Source organism: Simochromis diagramma, unplaced genomic scaffold (genome assembly GCF_900408965.1).
Source record: "Simochromis diagramma unplaced genomic scaffold, fSimDia1.1 OVJJ01000434.1, whole genome shotgun sequence".
NCBI lineage: Eukaryota > Metazoa > Chordata > Actinopteri > Cichliformes > Cichlidae > Simochromis > Simochromis diagramma.
This window is the reverse complement of record NW_024387090.1, coordinates 374,332-401,996: the sequence shown is the minus strand read 5'-3', so window position 1 is coordinate 401,996 and position 27,665 is coordinate 374,332. Positions and strand designations below refer to the sequence as shown.

At 42.1% G+C, this 27,665-nt stretch overlaps 1 protein-coding gene across 3 annotated transcripts in view; it reads left to right on the top strand.

The window, feature by feature from the left end:
- Positions 1-27,665, top strand: part of LOC120742741 (disco-interacting protein 2 homolog C-like) — a 74,792-nt gene that overhangs the window by 15,735 nt on the left and 31,392 nt on the right. Inside the window, exons 2-14 of one of the 3 annotated variants that reach the window (XM_040046165.1) lie at positions 8,899-8,970; positions 9,598-9,702; positions 10,393-10,518; positions 13,447-13,716; positions 14,071-14,193; positions 15,114-15,260; positions 17,076-17,195; positions 18,966-19,163; positions 21,216-21,307; positions 23,093-23,203; positions 24,126-24,249; positions 25,581-25,690; positions 27,438-27,540. In XM_040046165.1, coding sequence (XP_039902099.1) covers positions 8,899-8,970; positions 9,598-9,702; positions 10,393-10,518; positions 13,447-13,716; positions 14,071-14,193; positions 15,114-15,260; positions 17,076-17,195; positions 18,966-19,163; positions 21,216-21,307; positions 23,093-23,203; positions 24,126-24,249; positions 25,581-25,690; positions 27,438-27,540 — 1,701 coding nt within the window. Of the gene's footprint in view, positions 1-8,898; positions 8,971-9,597; positions 9,703-10,392; positions 10,519-13,425; positions 13,717-14,070; positions 14,194-15,113; positions 15,261-17,075; positions 17,196-18,965; positions 19,164-21,215; positions 21,308-23,092; positions 23,204-24,125; positions 24,250-25,580; positions 25,691-27,437; positions 27,541-27,665 lie in introns of all 3 variants that reach the window. The other 2 variants (XM_040046164.1, XM_040046166.1) reach the window with 2 other exon arrangements.

Sequence of the window (27,665 nt, the reverse complement as noted above, 5' to 3'; positions counted from 1 at the left end):
ACTGCGCGTTGGCGTAAAAACTCCAATCTGCAGTCAGCCGCTATTGATCCTCTCTCAGCTGTGTGCCATTAAAACAGGTGAGCGTCGAGGAGCGGGGAAGAGAGGGAGCGGCGAGACGAAGGAAAGTAATTAGGCTGCCAATACAGGCTGCTGCGACTCACACACACACACACCTCGCACAAACACACACCTCACAGACTCGAACATATGCACTCCCCCTGGCAGGTATCATTAGCCCACTTCTCACATCTGATGCTCCAAATCCAAGATGGCCGTTTCAGGCCTTCTCCAGGAGAACCGTTGCTAGGCAACTCCCTCCCTGCTCTGCTGCGCTGCAAGTGGAAGATGGCGTCTCCCTATGGACCGCTCGTGTGTGTGAATTAGAGAAAGAAGAAACCAGGAATAAACAGAGAAAACACCTCAGTCAGATGTAACACACACACACACACACACACACACACACACACACCTATCTATCTATCTATCTATCTATCTGTCTGTCTGTCTATCTATCTATCTATCTATCTATCTATCTATATGTTTTCCAGCCACATTTGTCAAACACGCCCACCTCACAGTGCCACAGCTCTACAATAGTTCTCTGTTTTTTTTCATGATTTTTTTAAAATTAGTTTGTGTGTTTATTAGAGAGTTAATTGGGTTTAATTTCAATTATGATTTCTTGCAGTGCACAGGAGAGGTGAAGAAAAGAGTGTAGGCAGGGTGGGGATGAGCGCCAGTGGTGATTTGATTCAACAAGAGTAAAAGGGAAGGTTTGCAAAATGGTAGAGACCTGCTATGAAGTAATGCCATTAGAACAGGTGAGTGCCAATAAAAAGACAGGAGGCTGAGCTGGAGGTGACGGAGTTGGCGATGCTGAGATTTTCGCTGGGAGTGAGCAGAATGGACAGGGTTAGAAATGAGAAGGAACAGTGCAGGTTTAGCGGTTTGGAGACGAAGTTATAGAGGCTGGATGAGCATGGACATGTGCAGGTTCATGGATGTAGTGCAGGAGGATATGCAGAGGGTCGGTGTGACAGAGGACGAGTGAAGAAGAATTTCATTTATGGCTTTTTCCACTTTTGATTTTTGCACTTCTCATAAAAGCCCAAATTCAAGCCAAGCTAATGGAAAGACAGCCTTCAGATATTTCCTAGATGAAGGTGATTGCCATGGTATGGAAGGATGTAATCATCTGCACAGTATCATTTCAGTCAGTTTTATGGGTCCCAGTAGCTTCCAGTGTCCAGTTTTTATTCTGTTTCGATTCACTGCATAGCTGTAATAATCCTAGCTCATTGTCGTTCAAGCTAAATGTGATGCAGCTCATTTTGGAAGCATCCATGGACGGTATAAAACGCAGAATAGACAACTCATTGGGTTTTCAAAGCCTCAACGTTATCAGCCGGGTTGTCTCGTTTGATTCTTGGAGCCAGATTTGACCATATTTGCGTTAGAGGTCTCCTTGTCAACTAATTTACTGTTTTGTTTAAACGACTGAAAAAATGAGAGTAGTTGAATACTCTACAAGTTAGAAAAAATCTTAAAAATATTGAATAGAATTAATGCAGTTAAACACTGACCATACAAATGTTGTGTGTGTATTTAAGAGCTATATGAAACTGTTAGTCACATTAATTTTAGGGGTGCAATGATATTCGTATCGATATTGAACCGTTCGATACAGTGCTTTCGGTTCGGTACGCATATGTATCGAACAATACAACATTTGTAATTTATTTTATCAACTTTCCTTCTGACGATGCTGTCTGTGTTGAGCGCTCAGTGGATCTGCGCTCGACAGTGCAGCCTAGGCAGAGTAGTCGAATGCAGATTCACTGAGCACAGGGCAAGCTAGTGAGACAGAAGTTAAGCTCTCCTTGCAACATGGCAAATTGAACCTCCCCCACCCTCATTCAGATCTGGTGTTTGGAACTATTTTGGTCTTCATGTGACGTATGACCCTGAAGGTAAGCGAGTCATGGACTAAAGTAAAACAGTATGTTGGATGTGCCACGCAATGCTCAATTACATGGGTGGGAGCTAGTGTGTTAGCGCAGTTAGCTCATTAATGTGTTGACGCCGTCCTGCCCCACACACGGGGCGATCCGCGGTAGCTCGTTAACGGAGATTTGCCGTGTTGTGGCGTTAACGTCATTTCAACGAGATTTACGCTGACAGCACTAGTGGGAACACAATGAATATGACTGCACATTTACGCCGACATCATCCTAGTGCAAAGACAAGTGGAAGCAGACAAAAACAACAAGCACACATACTACAAACTTCACCCGAGTCATTTAGACAGCCGTTAGCACATGATTCTCCTCATGGGGACCTGATATGTTTAATATGCTGCTGAGAATATAGCCCAGAAGAAGCGGATAGTATAGCTTTTATTTTGGAAAGAGCCATTTCTCTGTAATAAACTCTCTTTTCCAAAGATGAGGGATTTCTCCATCAGATAGATTTATTTATTTTATTACTTTGTTGTTTCAGCAACATTAAATTTAAAAACTGTACTTTTGAGTTAAAATATATATTTATAATTTTAATAAATGACAAATTAAAAAGGCATGAACATTTTTTTTGTATCGAAAAAATATCGAACCGAACCGTGAATTTTGTGTATCGTTGCACCCCTAATTAATTTATAATAAAGTCCTATTTAAGTGTTACTGAAATATAACATGCAATTGGATATGTACAGTTGCTTGACAAAAAAAGCTTTATTCTCCATCTGGTTGGTCAGTAGTTGCTAGTGGTTACAGCTTTTTGGTCACAAAAAGGCATATGGTACTCGAGAGAAAAACCCCTTCCAGTTGTTTTGTTTGCAAACACGTTGCTGCAGTCACCCATAGTTTGAGTGGAAGACATAGACTTGTCTTCAAAGGTGTAGCACCCTCTCTGTGACCAAATTCACCTAGCAACAGCCTGCAACCTCTGGCAACCATTTGGAGAGTAAAGCTTTTTTTATAGTAAGTATACGTTACCAGGGGATCGTCTCTAGAGCCATATTTCTGAGGCCTTACAGCGAAGAGTATAGCTAGTGTTAGCAGAGCTAGCACCAGCAGCAGGTCTTGCAGGCTAGAAACATCTTGGATCATCTGTATGTTACTGCAGTCTGTATAATTTATTTCCATTAAAAATAGGACTGTAAAGCCTTTTGTAGACTAAATGTTCTGTTTCTGAAAATCTCCTGGTGCGATTTGAAGCTACAGGATGATAGAAAAATACATGTGTTGGAGATCCGGTATATTTGCACGGTCACTCTGAACATCCTGATGAAGTCCATACGATGGAAATATATCACTGACCCTTTATAGGGGAGAATTTTGACCATCGAGAGCCACTTACTTACACTCACACATATCACTGCAGTTAATAGGGCTGTTCGATATAACGATATATATCGGATGACGATATAAAAACGTCTATTGTTTCATTTTACTCTATCGTTTGTTTCGTGGTGTCGCAAAATAAACTGTTTACGGCAATATTTTTTCATGGTTTTGATGGTCACTGTAGTGGCTATACTAATTTCTTAAAGTTCTCTCTTTCTCTTATATTTAATATAACCACACTACGGACGGACAAGCGCCTGTTTTTTTGCGTTGTGGTTAGCAACAACGACTGTAACAGCATCGTTTATGTTCCACTTAAACCTTTCACAATAAAGCTCAAGATCCTGTTGAGACTTTTCAAAATAAACTGAATCACGTGAAAGAGCAGATTATTTACGGATGAGAAGCAAAAAAGAGCCGCCAGGTGTTTAAAAAATAAACCTTAGACTCAAACGTTAGAACAGGCTTTTCCCCGCAGCACGCCATGTAATAAATACTCACAAAGAAAACGGCGGCCGTTACAACTTACGTCTAAAAATGTATCGTTTCATGCATCGGTTAAAACACTCGACTCCAGCTACATGATGCGCAGCTGGAAACACTTCCCGCAAGTCGAGCTGCCCGAGATTCACAGAATTTACAGAAAATGTTACATTTTTGTGATTTATATCGTTATCGGGACGATAGAATTCTTATATCGGGATATGAGATTTTGGTCATATCGCACAGCCCTAGCAGTTAACAATATTTCCTGGCTTGTATGAGAGGGTCTGACTGCACCAACACTGGACATGGAAACAGCGTCCCGTTTGGCAGCCTGCCTTAAAACCATCTTGGCTGCTGTCATGATGTTTGCAGGGTTGTTTTGTAAGAAATGGATAAAGCTGTTGGGAATGGATTAGCAGCCAGCGTGAGCTCACTGGACCTGATTTGTGGTCCTTCAGAGACTTTCTTGGAAATATATTGTTTACATCATAATAAGGTTCTCTCTCTAGGAAGTGATTTTTATGGAAACTGGATTCACTACACTTCCACTGTTTGTTTGTAGCCATAAGTTGTTTGTATTCATAGACGCACAATCACATCTGTGCCCTGAAGTCACGCACTGGAAAAAAAAAATCTGTGTGCAAACAGCTGAGCTCATCTTTTGGTAAATTGAGTAGCACTCTCCACTCAGGTGTGATAAATTCACTTTTTACAGAAACAGCAGCTTGAAATAAAGCAGAAGACTGCAGATAAAACTAGTGAAGCAAGCTTTCTGAAAGAGCCGAGCGTCTTCTCTCCTGGCAGGTCTACGATTCTCACTTTTTACAACAGAAATATGTTGGACTCTTTGGTATCACATAGATCTGACAGTGTAGATGTGTTTGTGCTCAGATAAACAGGAAGCCTGGTGATATACTACATTTTTCTAGCTGTCAGAAAGCCCAACAAAAAGACCAGAAATCAGCAGTGATTTATCGTCTGTGTATCCAAAACCCGAGCGCTCCATTGTTGGTCTGAAAACACATCAGCAAGCCACAGCGGTGCGCAGGGGGACATTTCCTTTCACTCCCATAAACACAGTGTAGTTCACTTTCACTGTTTGGACCTTCCTGGTGCTCCACATGCACTCTGTCCTCGAAATGTTTATGAAAGCTTTGCTTAAAAAACAAAGCCGGGATGTTTTATGGATGTCTTGGTGTGTTTGAGCTCTAAATGTTATTGTATTATTGTATTTCTGGTTCTTTTATTAATGGCTTTATTCTTCTGGTGTTGCTGTGTTTACTGGGTTTCGGTAGTTTTGTATTTGTCAGGGTGCTTTTATTTGCCTCAGTATTTTCCTTTGGGTTCCTCCCTCTGTCCTCTCTCTCTGGTGGTGCGTCTGCTTGATCCCTTCATGTTATTATGAAGTCTTCTTGTTTCAATGTTTTTGTCTTTGTGTCCCCTTTTGTCCATGCTGACTGGTGTTTTGTGCTTGCTCTGGTTCTGTTTGTTCTTCATGCACTTCAAGCTCTGGAGTCTTTTTCATTTGGATATTTTCATTCCCAGTTTGGACTTCCTGCTGTGCTGCTTCCACTGAGGGAAGTCTGAGAGTAGAGCCACTGGACTGCTTGCAAAGTGTGAACATTTCAGAGAAGGATGACACTTTACTACTATTAATGCTACTTCTCTATATTTCTACTAAGAAGAAATCAAGACGTTTAAGATAAAGAGCCAAAAAGGACGTTTTTGAGTTACGACTTGGTAACGACAGTCGTTTGATAGAAAGTGGAACAACATGAGACACATTGTTGGAATGTTTTCACAAATAGCTTTTACTTCTATAAACTTTAAGAAAGGAATTTTTGATTGATTTTCCTGCGCCGGCCCGCTGCTGATCAGATGGGACTAAGAGTTGCCCGTGGACTAAAAAGTGGCTGAAATGTTGAATTTAGGCTCTTGCTTAGTCATCGTCTCTTGAGCTAAACGGAAGTTTAAGTGAGTTTGAACTTCTAGGAAAAGCTAAGAGCCATGGCTCCAAAGACAAGTATGTTTGATGTGAACTTGATAGCAAAATAAACTTATTAAAGTAATCATTATTTGCCAATCTTTTAAATATTTGATTTAACTTTACTCTTAGCTGAGTTCGTCTCTTTTCTGTTCTCAGTCACTCATTTTTTTATTCTCTTGGCTCTCTTGATGTCATAGAGAGGGGAGATGGAGAAACTAAACAAAAACCTGAATGTTGTATAAAAATCTTTTATATAGAGACAGAAAAGCTACATCATTGGTTGATTTTGATGTTTTTCATGACATTTGATGACTTTAAAGGCATCTGCTGCGGTGTAATACTTTCACTTGTCTCAGAGCGACTGATATTGTAGCCTCCCGGCGTCCTTTTGTCTTTGGATTTGATTTGTCTCCCGTCTCCGTGGCAATCAAACAACAATCAATAATTAGCGAAGTGGTGTGAACCAGTTTAACAGCATTTAATTGGGACAAACAAGGAAGTATTAGCACATATTATCCCTGCAGCGAGGACCGTGGGGTGCTGTGATTGATCAGCGGCCGTGTTGGTTTTGCTGGGGGTGGGGGGTCGCCTAGGCAGCCACGACCTCCCTTAGGGACTGTAATGAATTTCTGCATCGCTGCCTCTCCACGCTGACCTCTGCCTGTCCGTCCATTAGTCTCTGCTGCTGTCACTAATCCACACTAATACTCATACTCGGTCTTAAAATCATCATGTAGTCACATAACAGGAGTACTGATGGTGTCATTTCACTTGTCATGTAGTTTATATGAAGAGATATGTTACCTACAGCTATACTATATGTTTTTCCTCTGGTGGTCAGCTATTCATGTACGCGTGACTGATCTGTGTACAGTCGATCGAGCTGAATTTTTGACTATGAATTTTCTACTATTTCTGAGTCTTTTATAAAGAAAAAGCTACATTTATTCGAACTGAATTACTAATCCCTCAGATGACTTTCATGGTGGGAGTGCAGGAAGGAAAAGATCAAACCCTGCCTGTTGACGGTCACAGTATATACAAAGGCTGCTGGGTGAGGTGCTTCCTGAATCAGATGTGATTCAATGAGCAGCTTCTTCTAGTTGCTTTCTATGGCCTTGGGTGATGTTTTGGACATGTAGTGTACAAATGATAGCACTAAGTGTATTTACTCGTGCTCCCTGCTGGACAGGAGTCCAAAAGCCAAGATGAAATTTCCTTCCCCAGTCATCCATCACGGGTCTCTCCAGCTTTGTTTCTGGTCTTTCAGGTTTTCATTTGGGACCCTTTATCTCCAGAAATATAAACGTGACACCCAAGACAGAGGCTCCTCCTGCTGTGGTGCTTAAACCCGACATGAATGTCAAGCATTGATGTTCTGATGCCAGAAAGCGAACAAGACCGTGGTGTGCTGCAGAACAAAACAAAGAATAACATTATAATGATGATCAGATTATCATACGACCTTGAAAGCTTCTGTATGCATTGGGGAAAAAACATCATGTAGCATTTGACTGTTGAACTGCAGAGTCTGTGCAGTGCATAACATTATTCCCGTTCTCATATTCATCATCTCCATTATTCATTATTCATTTCATGTTGTTTTATTTATGTTTATGTTCTTAATTAACAGTCGGACAGAAGCATTAAAAGGCTGTGAGAGACAGAGGAGGCTGGGTGACATGAGACCAATGAGGCTGCACCAGCTTATATAAAGTGGACCTGTTATGCTTTTCCTTACTCTCTGTGCTGTAGGTATGTTTTTAACATGGCTGAAATACTACTGCCTGCTAACTACTGAGGTCAGTGCATGCACAGGTAATCCCAATAAAGCACCATCTCAGGAGTTTTGGTAACACTTTATCATAACGATCATTAATAAACAGTAAATTGTTAAATAGCTATGTGAAATTTAGTATATAGCTATTGGGGTGTTAACAAACAATTAGATTATCCTGTAATTCCCATTATTTTATAATAACTGGTGTTATTATTGTGTCATAAAAAGTTGCTGGCACCTCAGACACAAGGACAAGGTTTGTGTAAATGTTGGCCCCTTTGCTCATGTGGCCACAACAGTGAGACAGATCATCCCTCTCACAGCTTCAGATTCCACCTGTGTCCGACTTCCTGCCCACTCCTGTGAAAAACAGACCTGATGCCGTTTGAACAGAGAGCCATTTCTGGGATCCTCTCCTTGCCTTGAGAGGATGTGATCAACTCTCATGCAGCCACGCCCAGTGTGTTCTCTTTGTGAAACAGACTGTAATAGCTTGTAATTGTATCCAGCATGGCCACAATGCCAATGTTTATTTATACGCTCCAAGCCCAACATGAACAGCTCAGATCAAAGCAGACACACTGCAACGCATGTGTAACGACACACACATATTGCTCTTTACTGTCATAACATCCAATCCACAGTGTTGTCTAACAGCCTGACAGCTAGCATACATCAATATAAAGCAGTGAAAATACAACCACGATCTCCAGGTAACCGTCTTGTTATTTATCCAGCTGCTAAACTACCTACTCACTTGTTCAACTGAAAAGACAGCTAAATGAATTCATTATATATGAATTATTTAAAAAGATTTCTAAATATCAGACACAACTTTACAATAATGGAAAGTCCATGTGAGGATTAATAAACTATCAAATTTCTAGTTATTCACAACTGTTACAATAAAGTGTTACCACCATTACGATGTCAGCAAAAGCAGATTTCCTTATATGGTCATGTTAGGCACACAGCTCGAGTACAGAAGCCCCACCCATCTGCTTTTGAAAATGTCTCTTTACGAGGGGCAGCCAATGAGAAGAAAACTGTATCAACAGGAGGGGAACAGCTTATTTCATACACTGACGGCTGCAATAAGGCCCAGTACTGTGAATCAGGGTTTAAAACAAAGAGTGGGAAATCAGCATAATAGGTCCTCTTTAAAGGAAAAGGAAAAAACCGTATAAGCAACCAAAACGTGTTTGATGGACACAATTTCTGGGGGAAAAAAAGATGAAGGGAAACACCCACGCACCCTCCGCTGGCTCTCTCATTCTTTATCTATCTCTATCTGTTCGCAGGGGACATCACTCAGAAGGGTTATGAGAAGAAGAGGTCCAAGCTGGTCAGGGCATATGTTCCACATGCTGGAGGTAATTTAGCAACCTCTGACTCCCCCACACACTCCCCACGCCGCGAAAATATTCCCATACCGCTAGTAGAGAATCGATCCGGTATCATGACAAATACAGTGGCAATGATACTGTACTCGACTCTATCGATTCAGTCTTCAGCCGCCGCCATTAGTGAATGTAGGTTAGGACTCCCTAGAGCTCAGCTTGGGCCTGCTCCTCTTTATCTGAACGTGCTGCAGTCGCTGTCTTCAAACACACACACGCCCTACAGGCTCTCCTGCAGCTAAAACACACACACACACATATGTGTCACCCAATCTGGTTTATCCTTATCGTATATCGGATGATTTAGCAATAACGGCTCACTGGATACTGAGGGATGTTCTATCAGAGAGCAGAGAAGCAACTGCCACATTTTTCGAATTATTATTTTTTTTACCTTCTTTTTTTTTTTATCAATTCTTTCATTTTAAGATGCCAGAAAAATCAAATTTTTCTGCTGAGTCAGATCATCTCCATGTTTATTTTTCTTTGTTGGCCCTCCTATCTTTTGCTTTTGTCAAACGTATTTGTGCACGTGTGTGTATGTCTGTGTCTCTCTATATATGTATGCATCTGTCGCTGCTTGTCTGCTTGCCTCTGTAGGTATGGAGGGGCCAATGTCTCACCGGGCCCCCCTCGGCCCTCCCTCTGCGGCCCGTTTCCACCGACGGAGAACCTCCGGCACCAGAGACGAGCGCTACAGATCAGGTACGGAAACTACAGCTGCATAAACACCACCTTCGGATCACTGAGGCTTCTTATATAGTGTCCATATTCACCTCCTCTTCATTTTCTCTCATATTTCCTCTTCCAGCAGTGGATACTCGTATTAAACAAGGTGAAAGCTTCAGATATAATGAAATCAGTGTATGTACAAGTAATCCCTGTGAGCCTAGTTCAGTATTCTTAGTATAAGATGAAGAAGGATTGTGTAGTATGCAAAGCTACTATAGCAGAGGCCAAGAATAAAAATACAGAGCTGGTAATGAACAGAATACATTCCACTTTAAATGCATTAAGAAAAAATGAATTCATAAAGCAGTGTAACCATGTTACTGCACACTCTTGGCATTCAGTACTTATGATTAGAAAAACAGAAGTATATCAGATCGCGCTGCTGGCACTGTGGTAGTTAAAATGAACTTGCTGCTCTTTACTGTGAATTGAAGGATGATTACAGTCTGGCTTTATTCATGTGTAAACTGTAATTTTCAGTTAATACATTACAGGGACTTGCAGTGTAATCAAAATGGATGGGACTTCAGCGGGTTTGTTTGTTGGAAAAGACATAGATGGAGGGGACGGTGCACTTTTTCCACTTTCATTTTTTAGGAGAACTTTCTCCCTCCTCCTTTGCATGAATGAGCCTGTTTACCTGTCTCTCTCTCTCTCACTCAGACGTCCACACTGAGGCGGTGCAGGCTGTGTTGGCGCGACACGTTGAGAGGAAGGTGGCGGTGCCCATGCCCTCCAAGAGACGCTCGCTGGTGGTGCAGACCTCCATGGATGCATACACGCCTCCAGGTGACGACACACAGACTGAGACACACACCTGTATTTGTGCTCCATGTATTTTTCTGATTGAGATGTGAAAAAATGAGACAACATATACTTGTGACGGTGGATTAAAACATTAAAACTGCAAGCTATAACAAAATACGTCAATAAAGTAGAGATAAAATATGACAAACTAGGAAAAACCCCAAAGTAAAATATAATAAGGGAGCTCAGTGATTTAACTTATAAACAGAATGTGTGAAAGTGGCTGCGTAAAGTTACACGACTTAACGATATTGAACTAAGAATAGCTCAGTGGTTCAGTTTAACAGGTCATGTGATCTTCTGATGTGCACTTTTGAGCAGGAGATTAGAAGCAGCTAAGCGTTGGATTGTTTTTTCATGTCTTTAAAATAGTGTTTAGTTGAAAGAAAAAAGTACCCAGAAGGTGCACACACTCATACACACACTCATACACACACATGCTGTGGTTATCTCCGCTGAAATGGGTTGCACTAAGCCGAAAATTTGACCCCGGAGAGGCAGGCCCGAGCCCAGACGGGATTATGTTGTAATGCCGTGTCTCTGCTTTCTCAGACGTTTTCCATTCTGACAGAAACACACTCATCTCTCCAAAAAACTGCAAACATGCACATTTCCTGAGGCGCTGATGGTTTTACAGTGAAAACAAACCACAGACAGATGTAACGTTGCACGCAGTCAGCTACTGTAAATGCGATCTGCCATCAGAAAAAGGAAAAACACCGATTAGTAGCTGACTATTCTGCGTATTTGCAACTGCAAAAAACATGGACGAAGGGGGAAAGTCGGAGCTGACCTTTACCTCGAATATGAGCTCATTAGATTGAACATAATTGGAGTTGACGGTATAATTTTGCTGCTGATTGGATTTTAATGGAGGAAATGTAATAACTTTGTTCACTGCCAATTTGCTTTTTAACCTTTGAGAAAATTCTTAAGCGATCCCGACATCACCCCAAAGGCTCGTCTTACTCATGAGCCTCAGTGGTCGACACGGGACACTTACTTGCTTCCTGTTATAGGAAAGTCAGAGCGGAAACTGAATCCCCATGTTATGTTTACTGCGCCTCCGTGTTCACACAATGAACTCGTTTAAAGAAGTAAATTCAGCCTTTTTCTTAAAGTGCAGCCCAAAGCCAGTTTTACCTAAATTGGTTCTTGTGGTTGTTACTACCTTAGCTGACTAATTATTGACATTTTCAGCTCTAGAGCCTGCTGTGTCGCCCAGAGCTCATCAAACGTCAGTGGTGAACAGAATTAATCATGGTCTCCAGGCTTTTTCTGAACCATTGTAATACTGACTGGAGACAATTGTCTTAAAAACACTCAATTCAGATCTGTTTCTTATTACCAGGCTCAGATGTGGATCAGTAGTCGTGGATTAAATGCCACGCTGGGTATAAATGAAGGGATGTGGGGTGGCACAGGAGTGGGACCTCAAACAAGGGAGGCGAGCAAGCCCACAGGAAATCAGAATGTTTGATCAGAAATAAATCCAGCGTAGAAAATTGGTGTAAAACACGATTTTCAGGCGCATGTGCAGCCACACGGGTTAGGTGAAAAATAATATGCATCAAGAGATTTGTATGCTTCTAGTTTTTCTTTTGCATAAATAGATATATATAGATATATTCTATTTATCCAAAAAGTCAGAAAATTACTATGTAAAAACAGCCAAAGCATGAAAAACAACCTAGCTCAAAATGACCTTAATGTGACCCAAAAAGGAGCTTTGTGAAATGGAAAAAAGTGCAGGGCTCATTGTATCAAGACCTAAATATAAATACAGGAAGAAGACAAAGTGCCTACTGGTTCAGTAAATGTTGTATGAGGTGGTTTGGGGTATCCATTTATTAACCATAGTCTTTCTTCACAAGCACAGTTATGTGGATTATCTCTGTGTTAGCTGAATTCAAACTGAATGATGAAAAAAAAAATTCCCTTGGCGAGTAATATAGACACATTCCACAGCTGCAGTTCAATAATCAGGCCAGAAAAACATGACTTCACAGGAAAACGTCCAGGACTACATCACTTCGAATAACAAAAACAGTGCAATTGCTGTACTTAGGTTAACATCCCGCGCTCACTGTGTTCCCTCTGGGTCTCGATTAGCTCTGAGCTCATCGTTGTCCAAATACATTCCCCATGATTATCGCTGGGACCTACAGTTTGCATTTCCCCCTCTTCGTTCTGAAGCCCTGCTAACTTCTCCGTAACTCACACATCTCGTAGTGTCATCAGCTAGTGTCATGAAGAATGTAATATCAAGAAAAACCACAAACAGACATGCAAAACTAAAAAGTTAGCAATTTCACCCTTGCATAAAACACATTGAGCAAAAACAACTTTATTGCGTTGTTTCTTTACATTTAGCAGCACAAACCTGATGTAACACAACCTGTCCACTTTGGTCAGAGCTATTTCAAATCCCATAAACAAATGACTTAACCAGTTTCTTGCTAAGAAGAATTTTAATACCATTCTCATTCAAGCACTTAGTTAGGGCACGGTTAGCTTAGCGTAACAATAAGAAAGTGAGCCTCTAATTCACTAAATAAGATGTTTTATCTGATTATTTCTCTAGAAAAACAAAGAACCAAAAAGCATTAGAGCTGGGACATTAACACAAACTTTTCTCTTTTTCTCTTGAGCTAAATTGGATGCCGAGCTAACCTAGCAAACAAATGGCTCTGGCGTCGTAGCAGTGTTTATCATTTAATTTAGTTGGAAGAAGCTAGTCTCCCAAACTGCTGAATTGTTTACTAATATTGTTTAAAGGTCTTATATTGTGTTAGCACTCATTTCAGTTCCTGCTTATTTATTATTGTTACTTTTATGCTGTGAAAGTTCTGTTATTAACATATAATGGCGGCTACTGACCCTCACTAGGTCTGTCCCCCCTGTGCTCAGACTCCTCGTCGGGCTCAGAGGAGGAGGCGGGGCCAGGTGACGACATGTCGGGCATGGAGCACTGGATGAGCCGCCCTTCCCAGCTAGGCCCCGCCCACCTAGGCTCCACCTCCTCCTCGTCCTCGTCCACGCAGAGCGGAGGCAGCGGTAATGCCGGACGGCTAGCCGACTCGCTGGCGCACATGCACATCTCGCACCTGGCGCACACGCACCTGGCGCACCTGGGCCAGTCGCACCACCAGCAGAGCCACCTGTCACAGTCGCACCACGGTAAGACTTCAGTCCTCTCGTGCATTTTTCCTAATACAGCTCTAGCATTTTGAATTTTCACCTGTGTCTTTTAATAAAGGTGATTCCTAAAATGAGGAAATTCATATAATTTTTATTATAGTTTAACCCAATGATTATTACTGATAAAGCATTTGGTCTACAAAGAGTGAAAACAAGGTAAAAGAGATCAAAGAAGTCAGTTTTCATTTTCTGACACAACTGAGGTTGTAACAAGGAGGACTAGAATTTCGTTGGTCTTGCAGTACCGTTATGGCCCAATAGGAGTGCAGCCCAAGAGTCTTTGCAGTAATTCACAGTATTTGACTGTGATACAGCTGTTTATTGCTCCTTCAGGTATCGGCCACCTGTCTCTGAAGAGGAAGGGAGCTCTTAGTATAGCAGAGAACGGCGGCTCTCTGCGACGGTCCTGTGAGTTTGGCTCCGACATGCTGTGGCCTCCGCCGCTGGAGTCAGAGGGTAGGTTTCACCTTTTTCAGAGTCTCTGAAGATGCAGAATGCCTGCAGAATGCCTTAGTGAGTATAAACAATCAAAATAATGCAGCCTTTAATCACCATTCATGATAAGACATGATAGGTGGTAACCCCAACCTTGAGTTTGGAGAAAGGCAGAATGTGTGTGAATGTGTGATGTGAACAGTTTAAAATTACACAGAATGACTCGGGGGAACTGTTTAAGTAAAGGTTAGGGTTACATTTAGAGTTGGAGTCACCACGGATGGCCGAATAGACCTCAGCAGGTTAAGAGAAGAAATGTCAGCTATTCCCAAAACAGTATGTGGACATTAAATCGTTTCCTTATCAATTTCTGTTTTTAAAACCTTTGAAAATGCACTAAATCACTCCATAAAATGTGGAAGAAGACTGTGAGGTATTGACTCAAGTCGACTTGATGCTGAGCTGCAATTTTGTGTAATACCAGTGAGTCAATGCAACTTCTCTTTAGAAAATAGGTTTGGCTGAAAAGAAATATATAAAGCTAAACAGCTGCATATCTTGAAAAAGACTGCACACATGTGCTGGTAAAATGCTGCCCCCTGGTGGTAAAAGGTTTAGTTTAATTCTGTACAGGATAGCTACAAAGTGCACCTTTAATATGACCAAAAATGTCTGTTGTTATTGATGTTTGGAGAAGAAATTTTCCGTTGAAAGCTTTACACTTGTGATGTTTTGAAGCGCAGCTATTCCAGACCCTGCTGACTCCTGTGTTTGTCAGGGCTGTGACCCAAATCAGCAGTGAAACAAGATGACCATCAGAACGTGTCTAATTGCCCGTGGACTCTATAACACACGGCACTTGACAAACAGAGCAGTGATAAAGGTGAACAGTGAGTCACCGCTGTCTGTTTCAGCTCTCTCTCTCTCCATCTGCCTCACAGAGAACCACTCGGCCCCGCCGGACGTGACGGGATACTCGTCGGACTCGTCCCACTCCCACACTGAGCGTCACCACATGGCCAATATGGGAACCATTGCCAGGAACACGCAGAAATACGGCAACGCGGAGCGCATGGAGACAGGCGATGGTAGGAGTCACCGCCAACGTCACACCTTTAGCCAGCTCCCAGCTGGAGCCTCTGAATAAAAATACTGGAGACCGTCTGATAAAAATAGCAACTCTTTAATCAGGAAGTGAGCTCAAATTGGACCAGTGCCTCAGAGAACTGGCCAATTACACGGTTTGTGTTGATGTCAGTCCCCTGGAAGACAGATTGGACTTTTTTACCATTTATTTTTCTAAGCAGAGCTGACAGAGCACCTTTGTTGTTCTTTCTTCAGCATGTTTCACAATCACACAGTCACAGTTAGAGAGCTGAGAGCTCCTCAGAATAATCACAGGCAGTGGTCCACTTAGCAGAGCCTTGTGCCAAAAATACAGAGTTTCTAATTCAGTGCCTTAAAGGGAAACCAATCTGCAAATTTCCATCTTCATACATTTATTATTGGCTTGTACTTGATTAGTATTTTATTATTTACAATCCAAATTAATCCATATTTATCATGTACCAGGCTCTTGGTGCAGCACCCAATGTTCATCTTCTGTCAGAAACAACCTGCTTTAGCTCCTCCCTCTTTAAGCCAGCTTTCCTCAGATGACCATATAAGGGATATTCTCACATGACATCATACAGAGCCAGGAGTCTAAAAAACAGTTGAAATGCAATGTTTAGACTGTAGATTGTACAAATGTTGCAGTGCTTCAAGCCTGCATTCTGTTTAATAGACCCAGAGGGGGGGGACGCCTCCAGGTCCAAAAGTACCATATTTCACTAACCTTGAATGGTTAATGGTTTACGTTGGCTAGAAATATGTTCCCCTCGTGGTTAAAAATCGAGGCCCTCTTGCTTCTTATATTAAATCCTCCATTAGGAACCTTGGTGTTACAGTTGATCCAGCTCTGACGCTGGACACACACGTTAAATCTTTGGTTCGCTCTTGTTTTTACCATTTAAGAAATATCGCTAAGCTGAGTCCCATTGTGTCACGTTCCAAATTGGAAATGATTATTCATGTTTTTGTTTCATCTCACTTAGACTATTGTAATTCCTTGTTTACTTGCTTAAGTACTGCCTCCCTGGAACGACTGCAGGGTGTTCAAAATTTCTGCTGCTAGGCTTCTGATAAAGCATCACAAATACTCCCCTGCTGATTCAACTGCATTGGCTCCCTGTCAAGTTCAGGGTCCAATTTAAGATCATAATCATGACTTATAGGGCCCTGCACGGTGTAGCTCCAACTTACATAAGTGATCTTCTTCTTCCTTATCACCCCAGCAGGTCCCTGAGGTCTTGTGACCAGGGGTTGCTGGTTGTCCAGCATACAGGGTTAAAAACAAAAGGTGACAGAGCGTTTGTATCAGTGCTCTCAGACTCTGGAGCGCGCTCCCTTTGAGTTGGAGATCTGTGGACTCAGTCATGTCTTTTAAAAAGCAGTTAAAAACGCATCTGTTTAAACTTGCTTTTGGTTGATTTTGTTTTGTTTGAGATTTTAATGTCTGTTTTCTGCCTCTGTAAAGCACTTTGTGATTTTATCTTGAAAGGTGCTATATAAATAAAATTTTACTTTACTTACTTTACATCATTTATATACAGTCTGCGGTTTAAAACATTCTGAAGCTTGAACTGTTTGCTTACAGGACTGACAAATTCTTTATTTCTCTCTCATATATGAAAGAACGTCAGAAGAAAAGCAGGATCGTTCATTCAGTATTTGTCCAGGGTTTACATCACAGGCAGCATTTTAGTCTCAGTCTTTGCAACACATCATGTAACACTGGAGGTTTATTATAGTTATCATGATCGTCTTGTAAGCTGTTCACATCACCACTTTCCTTTTTGCAGGTGTTCCGGTCAGCAGTCGCGTGTCGGCTAAGATCCAGCAGCTGGTGAACACGCTGAAGCAGCCTCGCAGACCTCCACTCCGAGAGTTCTTTGTTGATGACTTTGATGAGCTTTTAGAAGGTAAAAACAGTCTTTCTGTTCATTTTAAAAAACTATCCCCAAGTGATTCATTTAATAAATCACTTTAATAAACACGTAATGAGGTCATAGCCGGAGCTTTGCTACAGGTCAGTGTGCAAAATCAGCTTTTTCAAAGAAACACAGCTCAGTGCTGAGGTGTTAAGTGGCATTCATGCATGCAAATAAATGAACTGTGAATGTTAATTTTGCAGGTCTCAAGAAATTTTGGAAAAAAGAGTTTCTGTTAAGTTGAAGCTGACAGTTGGTCAGCTTGCAAATAAGTTTGTTTGCGTGTGATTACAGAACAGCAGTAGTTACAGCATCTTTCTAACAGCTGAACGTCTTGTAAACTGGTTAAGTCCCAGAAATTGCAGTTCCTTCAATGACCACACGAGGCAGGATCCATGTGGGAGTAAATTCCCATAGACTCCCATGTTAAAAACATTACAGCAGAAATAAACCTGTTGGAAGCTGACAATAAGAAACAACGTAACCTATTTAAATTTTATTAGCGCTTAAAGTTATGCAGTATTATAGGCCACACTGATTTTTGCAGAACAGTGCGCCCTCAGGCAGGTTTGTGCTGGTCCTGTGTGGTTCATAGCACTAACATAACATGTAATATGTCTCAAATTCATAACATGTGGTAAGCAAAGTTCTTCTCTTAGTATCTTATTCCCTTACTGGTCGCGGCAAATGGCGGCCCGTCCCTGAGCCTGGTTCTGCCAGAGGTTTCTTCCTGTTAAACGGGAGTTTATCCTTCCCAGTGTCGCCAAGCGCATGCTCAGACGGGGATGTGCTCTTCTCTCTATTATTTTAGGGTCTCTACCTTACCTCTACAATATAAAGACCCTAGGTAAACAAGTTTTCTAGCCTTAGCACTCCAGCCTTTTATGGTCCACTCTGACTCCAGAAACATCAAGCTGTGAACAGACATTAGACTGAATTTTGACGCTTCCAAACAGAGTGGACCAAAAACTTTGTGCAGATCAATAATCATCTGCTACCCTTTAAAAAGCTCTTTCTTTGAATTAGTTCATGACAGTTAAAGAACTTTCAGAATTTAAAAAAAAATGGGAAATGCAGTCAGATTTTTAGTTTTAGTTAATAATAATGAATAAAATAATACAGGAAGATGCTGGGCAGTGGTAACCAATGTGACCAAAATCTTCATTAATGCTGAGAACAACACTCACGTCCATGTAAAGAACTATCTTCATGTGGACACTCCAAGTCACGGGAAAGGTTCATATAGAGCACAGATGTGTTGTTAAAGGGTTAAAATTGTAAACGTACTGAAATATTTCCTGCTCTTTGCTCGCCTCTCTCCATCTGGGAGTGTTTTCTCTCTGTTTCTTCGACTCTCTGGGAAACTCATCCTTTTGTCCAGTTTTGTGGTCTTTTAAATCATATCCTGGAGTCATATCCAGTGTGTTGTAAACATGTGTGTTATAATCATACAACAAAATTTTGAGCTTGGGATTGATGTAGCGGTTAAAACTTCCAATTGACTCTAATTCTATTTTTTATGGCACTGGCTGAAGATTGAATCCAGTCAAATCCCTCCCCACCGCTGCCTCGCTCTCAGCCTCTCTGCAGTCTGAACTCAATATTAAAAGAGATAAAAGATTATTCACGTCCCCCTCAGTACATCTGTGTTCATAAAAGTTGTTTATGTGGTTTTTTTTCACGGCCACACTTGAAATCAAATAAACAGTAAAAGTTTGTGAGCTGTGCACTCATGAAACTCTCGGCCTCATCCTGTTACAGTCCAGCAACCCGACCCTAACCAGCCTCGGCCGGAGGGGGCGGAGATGATGCCAGTGCGAGGAGAGCCGCTAGGGGTGGTCACTAACTGGCCTCCTTCTCTGGAGGCGGCTCTCCAACGCTGGGGAACCATCTCCCCGAAAGCCCCCTGCCTCACCAGCCTGGACACAGCAGGGAAGCCCCTCTATGTGCTCACATATGGTAACCACACACTTAGTGCTCACTCATTCATGTCCACCAGAGCTACAGTTGGATAAATGTTTTGCTAGTTCAAGAATTTAAAAATGCACAGACATGCATGCTGGTTAGGCTGAATATGATTCACACCAGGGGTGGTGTACAGCCGGCCGTATGTTGCACACTCCTGGTCTTTATATTTATAATTCTTAACTTGTTTCATCTGCTGCTCACTACAAGCAAGAACAAGCATTACATTTGGACTCTTAACTGTATTTTCACAACTTTTCCAGCTCTTCCTGCTGATAAAAACCTCTCTCATGGCTACTCATCTTTCTTTGTCACAGTTAAATATGTGACTTCTTCACAATGACTGAAAGGGGAGTTTAACTGGTCCGGCCTGCTTAAGATCAAAGTGGGCTGTATGTGGCCCGCAATGTAAAATGAATTTGACACCCCGGCTCTGACGCTGACTGGAGTGGCCCTGCTGTCAGACCAGTAAATACATTTGGGGCTATTTGGCGTCTGTTCTTGTTTGGTTACGGTTAATTTGCCATTTGTCAACTTGTCAACAACTCCAGTGACACCTTAACCCCATTCGCACATACACAGGGTGATAGACTGAAGCCTGCTGACAGAGAGAAGCTAGTGCAACCAGAAATCGGTGAAAATACTCAAAGGGACCTGAATATACCTAAATAAACTAAATATAATATTTTAATTTTATTATTTTAATCTCTGAAACAAACTGCATGAAAGTGAAGTTGTTATTAAACCACTGCTTCACTTTTTTACTAAAGAGAAGAGGAGTGTGTCATGCAGGAAAGTGGTGGAACAACACAAGATAAACCATCCACAGAAGCATCTGGTGCTTTTGTTGGCCCCTCTGTGTCCCCCTGTCTCTGGTGTCTGTCATGGTTATTTATCTTTTTGGTTACTTTGAAGGTTTCTTCACTTCCTGCTCAGTATCCCGCCCACCCTCATTAGTTTCACCTGGTCTCCTTTTCAATCACCGCCTGTTGTGTGTATATGCAGTCCCCTCTTTCCTCTTTTCTTTATGAGATCATTTGTTTGCCCTCTGTTAGTCTGCCTCTTCATGATTCCTCTTTTAAGAGTCATGTTGGGTTTTTGATTTGATTCGTTTGATTTCTTTTGGTTTTAGCAAAAAAGGGACAAAAAAGTTTGAACTCTTCTGTTACAGCTCTCATAGCAAAATAAATCCCCCTAAAATCAATATAGTAATATATATATATAATATATATTAAAATCCATCAGAACAGACACATCTTAAGTAGTAATTACACGTGAATAGTTATGTCCATGACTCTGTTATAAAGCTCTTTTATTGCCTGACCTTTCTTTTCATTTTTTCATTCATTTTTTGTATTAATTAAACAACATCATGAGTCCTTTTTTCCTAATTGGCACTCGGTCATCACAACATTGAGAACCTCTGATGTAGACTATAATGAGACACTCCCTGAGACTAACACCATTAAAACCAGCAGCCTAATGATCCTGTGGGTCCTGCTGTGAACTGGGCTTCTCCTCGATGCTTGATCGGATTGGGATCTGGGGATTTTCTTAGGACCCGGGACCTCGACACCTTAAAGCTTTTTTTTGCTGTTTCTCAAGTCGGTCCCGACCAATTTTTCATTGTATTTGCAGCTTCTGTAACAGTATATGACAAGGCTGCACAGGGAAATCAAACTATGCAAAAGAAGTAGCGGCATTTTTTGAATATTCTATTTTTAATAAACTCAGAGCTGAAAGTGTGCAGGAATGTACCCTCCCCCCACCATTTTTACATGATTTCCTCTTTCCTGTGCACCTGTCCACCAACTGTGCGTTAGACACTTGCTTTTAAGTATAATCCATCCATTCTCCAGACGTCAGTAGTGACCTCTCCTGACTGCTGAAAGCTCTTAAATGTCATCACTTCAGACAGTTTTTTTCCTCTCTTATCGACTGAATTGCCTCAAAATAGAAGTGCAAGAGCACACAAACACAATCTCAGTCTCTCTCCCTCCCCCTCCCTCAATCGCACCCTCATATCCTGTGTCCCGCTCCCTGCAGGGAAGCTGTGGTCTCGCAGCATCAAGCTTGCCTACAACATCCTCCACAAACTGGGCAGCAAGCAGGAGCCCATGGTGCGACCGGGCGATCGGGTGAGTCACACTCGCCCACCACTGCAGCTCTCACTTTTCACTTTTTTCTTTTTGTTTGTGCTCACTTCACTCCAACCCTTTGATACTTTGTTCAGCCAAGTTAGCTTTTTTTTTTTTTTAATCTATTAAAACAGATAATTATATATTTGCTGGTATATTGATGATGACATGCAGTTTTTATTATTTATTTGACCAAACAATGTCTCTATAATAAAGCTCCTGTTGTATTCCCAGGAGAATGAAGGGGATACTTCACTGAGATACTGATGCCACTGTAATGTCTGTAAGCAGAATATTGAGCTGCAGTCTGCAGCTTAGCACAGCGAGCAGAAGCAAGTCTAACCTGACTCTGTTCAGCACAAAGAAAAAGCTTTTAAACCTGCACTTAAGGTGCTTTTGACCTCCTGTAGGTTTCTGTTCTGTTCAGAAAAATGCATTTGCTGGAATAGCAGTAAAAGATTGCAAGAAGTACATCACCACATGCTTACAATTCCAGTTTGTCCAGTTTGCATATGCAGCTGATGCATATGCAAAGCGGACAGACCACCAGTGCCAGTTTCAATAAATGGGAGGTGCTCAAGCAGTGGAAATGACACCAAAGCAACGTGAGGCTGTTATCAACTTTTCATTAAAAAAAGCAGTACCGACAGCTCTCTGTGGAGTGGAACAGAAAATCCTCTAGAAAAAGTCGGGAGATGTGACGCTGGTGTCGGGGTTAATGGAGCACATGTCACTGTGTGGCTAGCTCGCTGCTCTTCTTTCATTGAGTCGTTCCTGGGGAGATTTTTATTAGGAAAAGCATAATGGGTCTGAGAGGGTAGTGGTGCAAAGAATTTTGATATATCGAACAGTGATAAAAAAAATATGTGCAGCATAAATGTGAGAAACAGCAGCAGGATGCATAATACAGAAGTGTGTGTGCTGTTCAGCTGTGGCAAAAAGAAGGGCTGTTACGTTTGATAGAGAACAGAAGGGATGATTTCTTAAAGTGTTCTTAAATAAAAGGAGTATTGATCCCCAGCACTAAAGTCTATCATAGCCTCAGTTCAGCCTTCCACAGTGCGGGAAGATCAACTGATTTCAGTGCCAGGCCACGTCAGCTGAAATTCTTCTACATCTCATATTGTTCGTGGTTTTTTTAAGCAGCTGTAGACCTCCTACAGCTGCTGTGCATTTGAAAGCTCCTCCTGTTCGCACAGTTTCTGACTTAATCAGTGTCATAACTACTCTCACTGATGGCCGACTGCTCTGTGCTGCGGTCTTGGATCACCCTCCGCCCTTAACTGCTCTCAGATAGTTGAGCACACTTGATGCCAGCTCTGCCTGCCCGTCACAGTTTATACTGGGCCTCATCTCTGTTCATTCAAAAAGAGCTGCACACAGTGTTTTTGCCAGATGTAGCCACGATCACTTTTTCTTGTAACATAATGATTATTAAACTCACGCACATGCCCAGTGTTGGAGATGTTATCCTCACCGTCACGTTTCAGTGGTGGACATAATGATCTGCTCTGGATTCATGTTGAGTGCACAAACACAAGACTGTTATCAGTCTCCTCACTCTGCTCTCAGTGAAAAGCAAATAAACACTGAGAGCTGTATATTAGTCATTCTAGCGAATTAACTTGTGCTGAGCATACAGATAAATGTGCTGGTGACTTTACATGAACTTGCGTGTTGCTTAGAAACTGACTGCAATTTTCACTCCTTGTGTTGCTTTCTGAGCCTTAGAAAATGATTTCAGTTCTCTGAACCCCAGTGCTGTCTTCTGTCCTTCCCTTCTAGGTGGCGTTGGTGTTTCCGAACAACGACCCAGTGGCCTTCATGGTGGCCTTTTACGGCTGTCTGCTGGCAGAGGTGGTCCCTGTTCCCATAGAGGTGCCCCTAAGTCGCAAGGTACTTCAGAGCACTGCAAATCAGCTGTCTTTAGCCGTGGCTGCAGCTCTCTGGTTCCTTTCCTTTAAATCTGAAGCTGTTTTGTGCAGGATTAGTCTCTACTGGATGTTAGGTAATTAGATTTTTCATAAACCTGCTGTGGCCACATCTGTATTTCACCTCGCCCCCCCAGAGCTCCAGACTCCCGCTGCGTTTCATTTCAGTCGTGTTTGCACAGAAGCCTTATCCATACCTCAGACAGCTGATAAAATGTTTTGGATCTTCAGCTGCAGCCTTTTACCAGCAACAAGTATTTCTGAGGAAATAATCACATCTAAGCAGAAAGCAAAAAAATACAGTTGACACACAAGAAACGGGCCCTCCTGCTGCCCCACCGTCACACAGGAAACACACATCAGCTCAGCTACAACTGCTGATCTCTCACCTTCAGTGACCTCAGATTTCAGCAGCTTCTTTTTTGGATGCCATCCTGTATCGTAGTTGTTTCTGCTTTAGTCTCACTCTGAGACAAAGCTGCTTGTCTTTGCAGCGCAGTGGCCAGCATAGGGGTTGGCATGGTTACACAGTGATGACTTGCTTAGCAGAAATGCCTTTTGCTGCATGTCGGTAGCCTCTCTTGAACCCCTTCCCCCCTCCTGCATTTGTGCTGCAGGATTTTCCATAAAATTTACGTTTGGGCTGCTGAAGCAGTGCAGCAGCAGTGCAGCAAGAGTCACTTCTAAACCAGCGCTGCATGTTCACAAGTGTAACTGCAAGTTCACTGTATACGTGCAATAACATTAAAGGGCTGTTCTGTTCTATTCTGTGCTTCAGTAGAAGTCTTTTACAAACATATAGCTCTGCATTTACTGTAGTTATGAGATATCTGAACAGCAAAAGCATCAGCTTTATTTTTTTCATCGTGTTCTGTATCATCCAATAGGATGCCGGCAGCCAACAGATTGGATTCCTGTTGGGCAGCTGTGGCGTTACTGTGGCGCTGACCAGTGATGCCTGCCATAAGGGTCTTCCCAAGAGCGCAACAGGAGAGATCCCACAGTTCAAAGGTGAGGGAAAGTCATCAATCATAGCTGAGTTGTAAAGGCGTGATGCGGGGTGGGGGGATGGGTGGCTTTGCTAAATGTGCACGAGAGAAGAGAAAGGGTGTTCATTCAAAGTGAGCACACTGTCACAGAAACATCTTGTCACTCTCCAGAGTTTTACTGGCTCATTTGAATCAGACTGCTGAGTGGCTTTGACTAATAGTTCATCAGTAGATTTTTATTAATAATCTAGATTTACAGAGTAATTAGTAAGCTTGTGTTAGGCTGTCACTGTGTAAAACAAAGCGAGCGTATATGAAAGCAGCTGAAAAGATTGTTTTCTTTATTTTGAACTTTTCTGCACAGGTGGTTCGATTCTACCGTCGCAAGTTTTTGTTGTAATTACAATAACAAAATGCTGAGTTCTGCAGCTGTAGCTGTAACCGTCTCTTCACTGCAGCTCGACCATCTTAACTGCAGTTTTTGTTGAAAGAAATGAAAACTCCTTCGTGCTGAATCTCATCATATTTTTATGCTCCAAACCACATTTTACAATCTGCATGCATCTATTTTCAGTCACAAATGTGAGTGAAACTCCCTGCACTACTATCATCGCCTTCCTACACTGTGTTAGTGCCAGTAAGAATCTTCTCTTTCTTTCAGCGGCATTAAACGCTTCCATGGGTGTGAAAATACTAACTGGGAGGGAAAAAAATGCTCGTTAGTGAGGACTCTGTTAAGCTGTTTTGCTTCTGTGATTGGTGGAAGCGCTGTCACTGTCAGAGCAGCTGGCCAATCGAATTGCCCGGCATACATGAAAGGTAAAACTAAACAATGGACCAGCCAGTGCAGACGGAGGAGGTGATAAAAGGAACTTGGATAAAACATAATCTGACAAAGACTCACAGAAAGCATTTGGACCTGAGTATAAATATTCACAGAGAACCGATAAACACAATCAGGGTCAATCATACAATTACCCAGTCCAGTAATGCTACCACCGCCCACACCAGTATAAAGACAAGGGTGTAGCAGCTGAAGTGAAGCCTTGAACCCCGGGCGTCCTTGTTGTTTTCTGTGGAAGTTACATTAAGCTCCATGGAGCAGGTGAGGAGGGCAGCAGGTCAGACACAGGAGTGCCACACAGCACACCATCTTCTCCAAATACAAGATCCTGTGCAGGCTAAATGCTCCCAGTGTGGCTTTCAGCTGTGGGGAGGACTCAAAACCACCAAAGAAACCAAGATGACTTTCAAAATAAAACAGCAAATATCAGCATCGTGACAGTCATATCAGAACTCCTCTGTCTCTCTTCATTACTTATCGTACCTTTTGCTTCTCTCTCGCCCCTGCAGGTTGGCCGAAGCTGCTGTGGTTTGTAACAGAGTCGAAGCACCTGTCCAAACCGCCCAGAGACTGGTTCCCCCACATCAAAGATGCAAATAATGACACTGCTTACATAGAGGTGAGGCTAATACACACACACACACACATGCAAACACAAAGGCACAATGAAACTGTTGCCTGTGGTCCATCTCACCAACCGCTGGGTTGCTGCTTGTGCTGTTTGTTTGCACTTTGTGCTGATAGGATTAGTGTTACAGGCTTACTGCATATGTCTGCATTGACAAATATTTGAATTGTGGTAAACATGTTTGTTTCCTTTCTCTGGTGGAGAGAATAAAATCTGTAGGTGTAAAGGTATGTGTTTACATCGGCAACCTGTGCCAGACTATTTCTGTCGAGAAGCATCTGCTTCCTGCTGACAATCTCATGTCAGGTTTTGTATTCAGTAAGGAAATCAAACTTGTGTGAGCTTGAAAGGAGCTGGTAGCCAAGTTTGGATTTTCTCTCACCTTTGGTCAAAGCCAGACTGGACATACACTCAGCTGAGACTTTTTCCACACGACCTTAATTCTTCCATAGATTCAACAAAGTTCTACAAACATTCCTCACAGCTTTTAGTCCACATTGACATGACAGTGTCACACATTTGCTACAGATTTGTCAGCTGGTAAAACAATAGACAAGATGAGCAATGATGCTGAGGTAGGCTGTGGTGGTTAAATGATGCTTAGCTGGTACTGAGGGCCAAAGATCATGTCCCCCACACCATTACACTACCAGCTGCATTTTTGTGGCCAAATTCTTGTGAGCATGTGCAAATTGTAACCTGAGTTTCCTGCTCTTAGCTGACAGGCATGGCCACAGTGTGGCCTTCTGCCGCTGCTGTCGTCCATCTGCTTCGAGGTTCAATGTGTTGTTCATTCAGAGATGCTCGAAGCAGTCTGGCCGCACTCCTCTGACCTCTGGCATCAACAAGACATTGCCTCCCAGAGACCTGCTCACTGGATGTTTTCTCTTTTTCTCACTATTCTCTGTGAATCTCAGAGATGTTTCTGTGATCAGCAGTTTCTGAAATACACCAGCCTGACACCAACAAGCCTGCCAGCTTCAGAGTCAGCTCAGCTTGAACTGGTTACATATTAATGTTAACAAGCAGCTGAACAGGTGTACTGAGTGAACAGTCAGTTTAGTGTATAGGTGGGAGTAGCTATGCTAATTGGGGGGGGGGGCAGTCATCTACTAACTAATTTTCTCTTTTCAAAGCATACTCTGCCTTATCATCTGTTTACATGTGACCATGAGTCAAAGGCTCGCCTCCTGCTGGTCACAGGAAGGAAACCAGGTTTCATATTTTAAGTGCCCACCTTTCTCTCAAGACCATCTTTTAGAAAGAATCTGATTTCTAGGCTTGGATTGAAATGGGTGTGCTATTTCTATAGTGTTTTTCTCAACATGTTTTACATTAAATAAATAATAAACGTGAGAAAACAGGTTATATATGAAACATTAATGTGACCTACTCCAGTTGCTGCATGTAGCTGCAGACATAAAAGTGGCGTCAGTCTGCGTATGTAGGCCAGAAAGCGATAAAGCACACTTCCAAATATCAGCATGTGGTATTTTATATTGTTTTTAAAATGAATGTTTTTGCAATTATCTGGATTTTTACAAACTAAAAACAAAGGAATAAATAATCAGCAACATTTATCTTTAGTAATAATCTATTTGCAGAGACCCACGAATGTGATTTCTTCAAAGTTGAAATGAGTTTTTGTACTGAACGACAGGTACAGCAGGGTTGAGTCTGTCACTTACAGCTTCCCTCTGCTTTGCTTTCAATGATCCATCTGTTGTTTTCCTCCCAGTATAAAACCTGTAAGGACGGCAGTGTGCTGGGAGTCACTGTGACGAGGATCGCTCTGCTCACACACTGCCAGGCTCTCACTCAGTCCTGCAGCTACACTGAGGGTAAGGACGCACACACACACACACACACACACACACACACACACACACACACACACACACACATGCAGACACACACACACACACACACACACACACACACACACACACACGCAGACACACACACA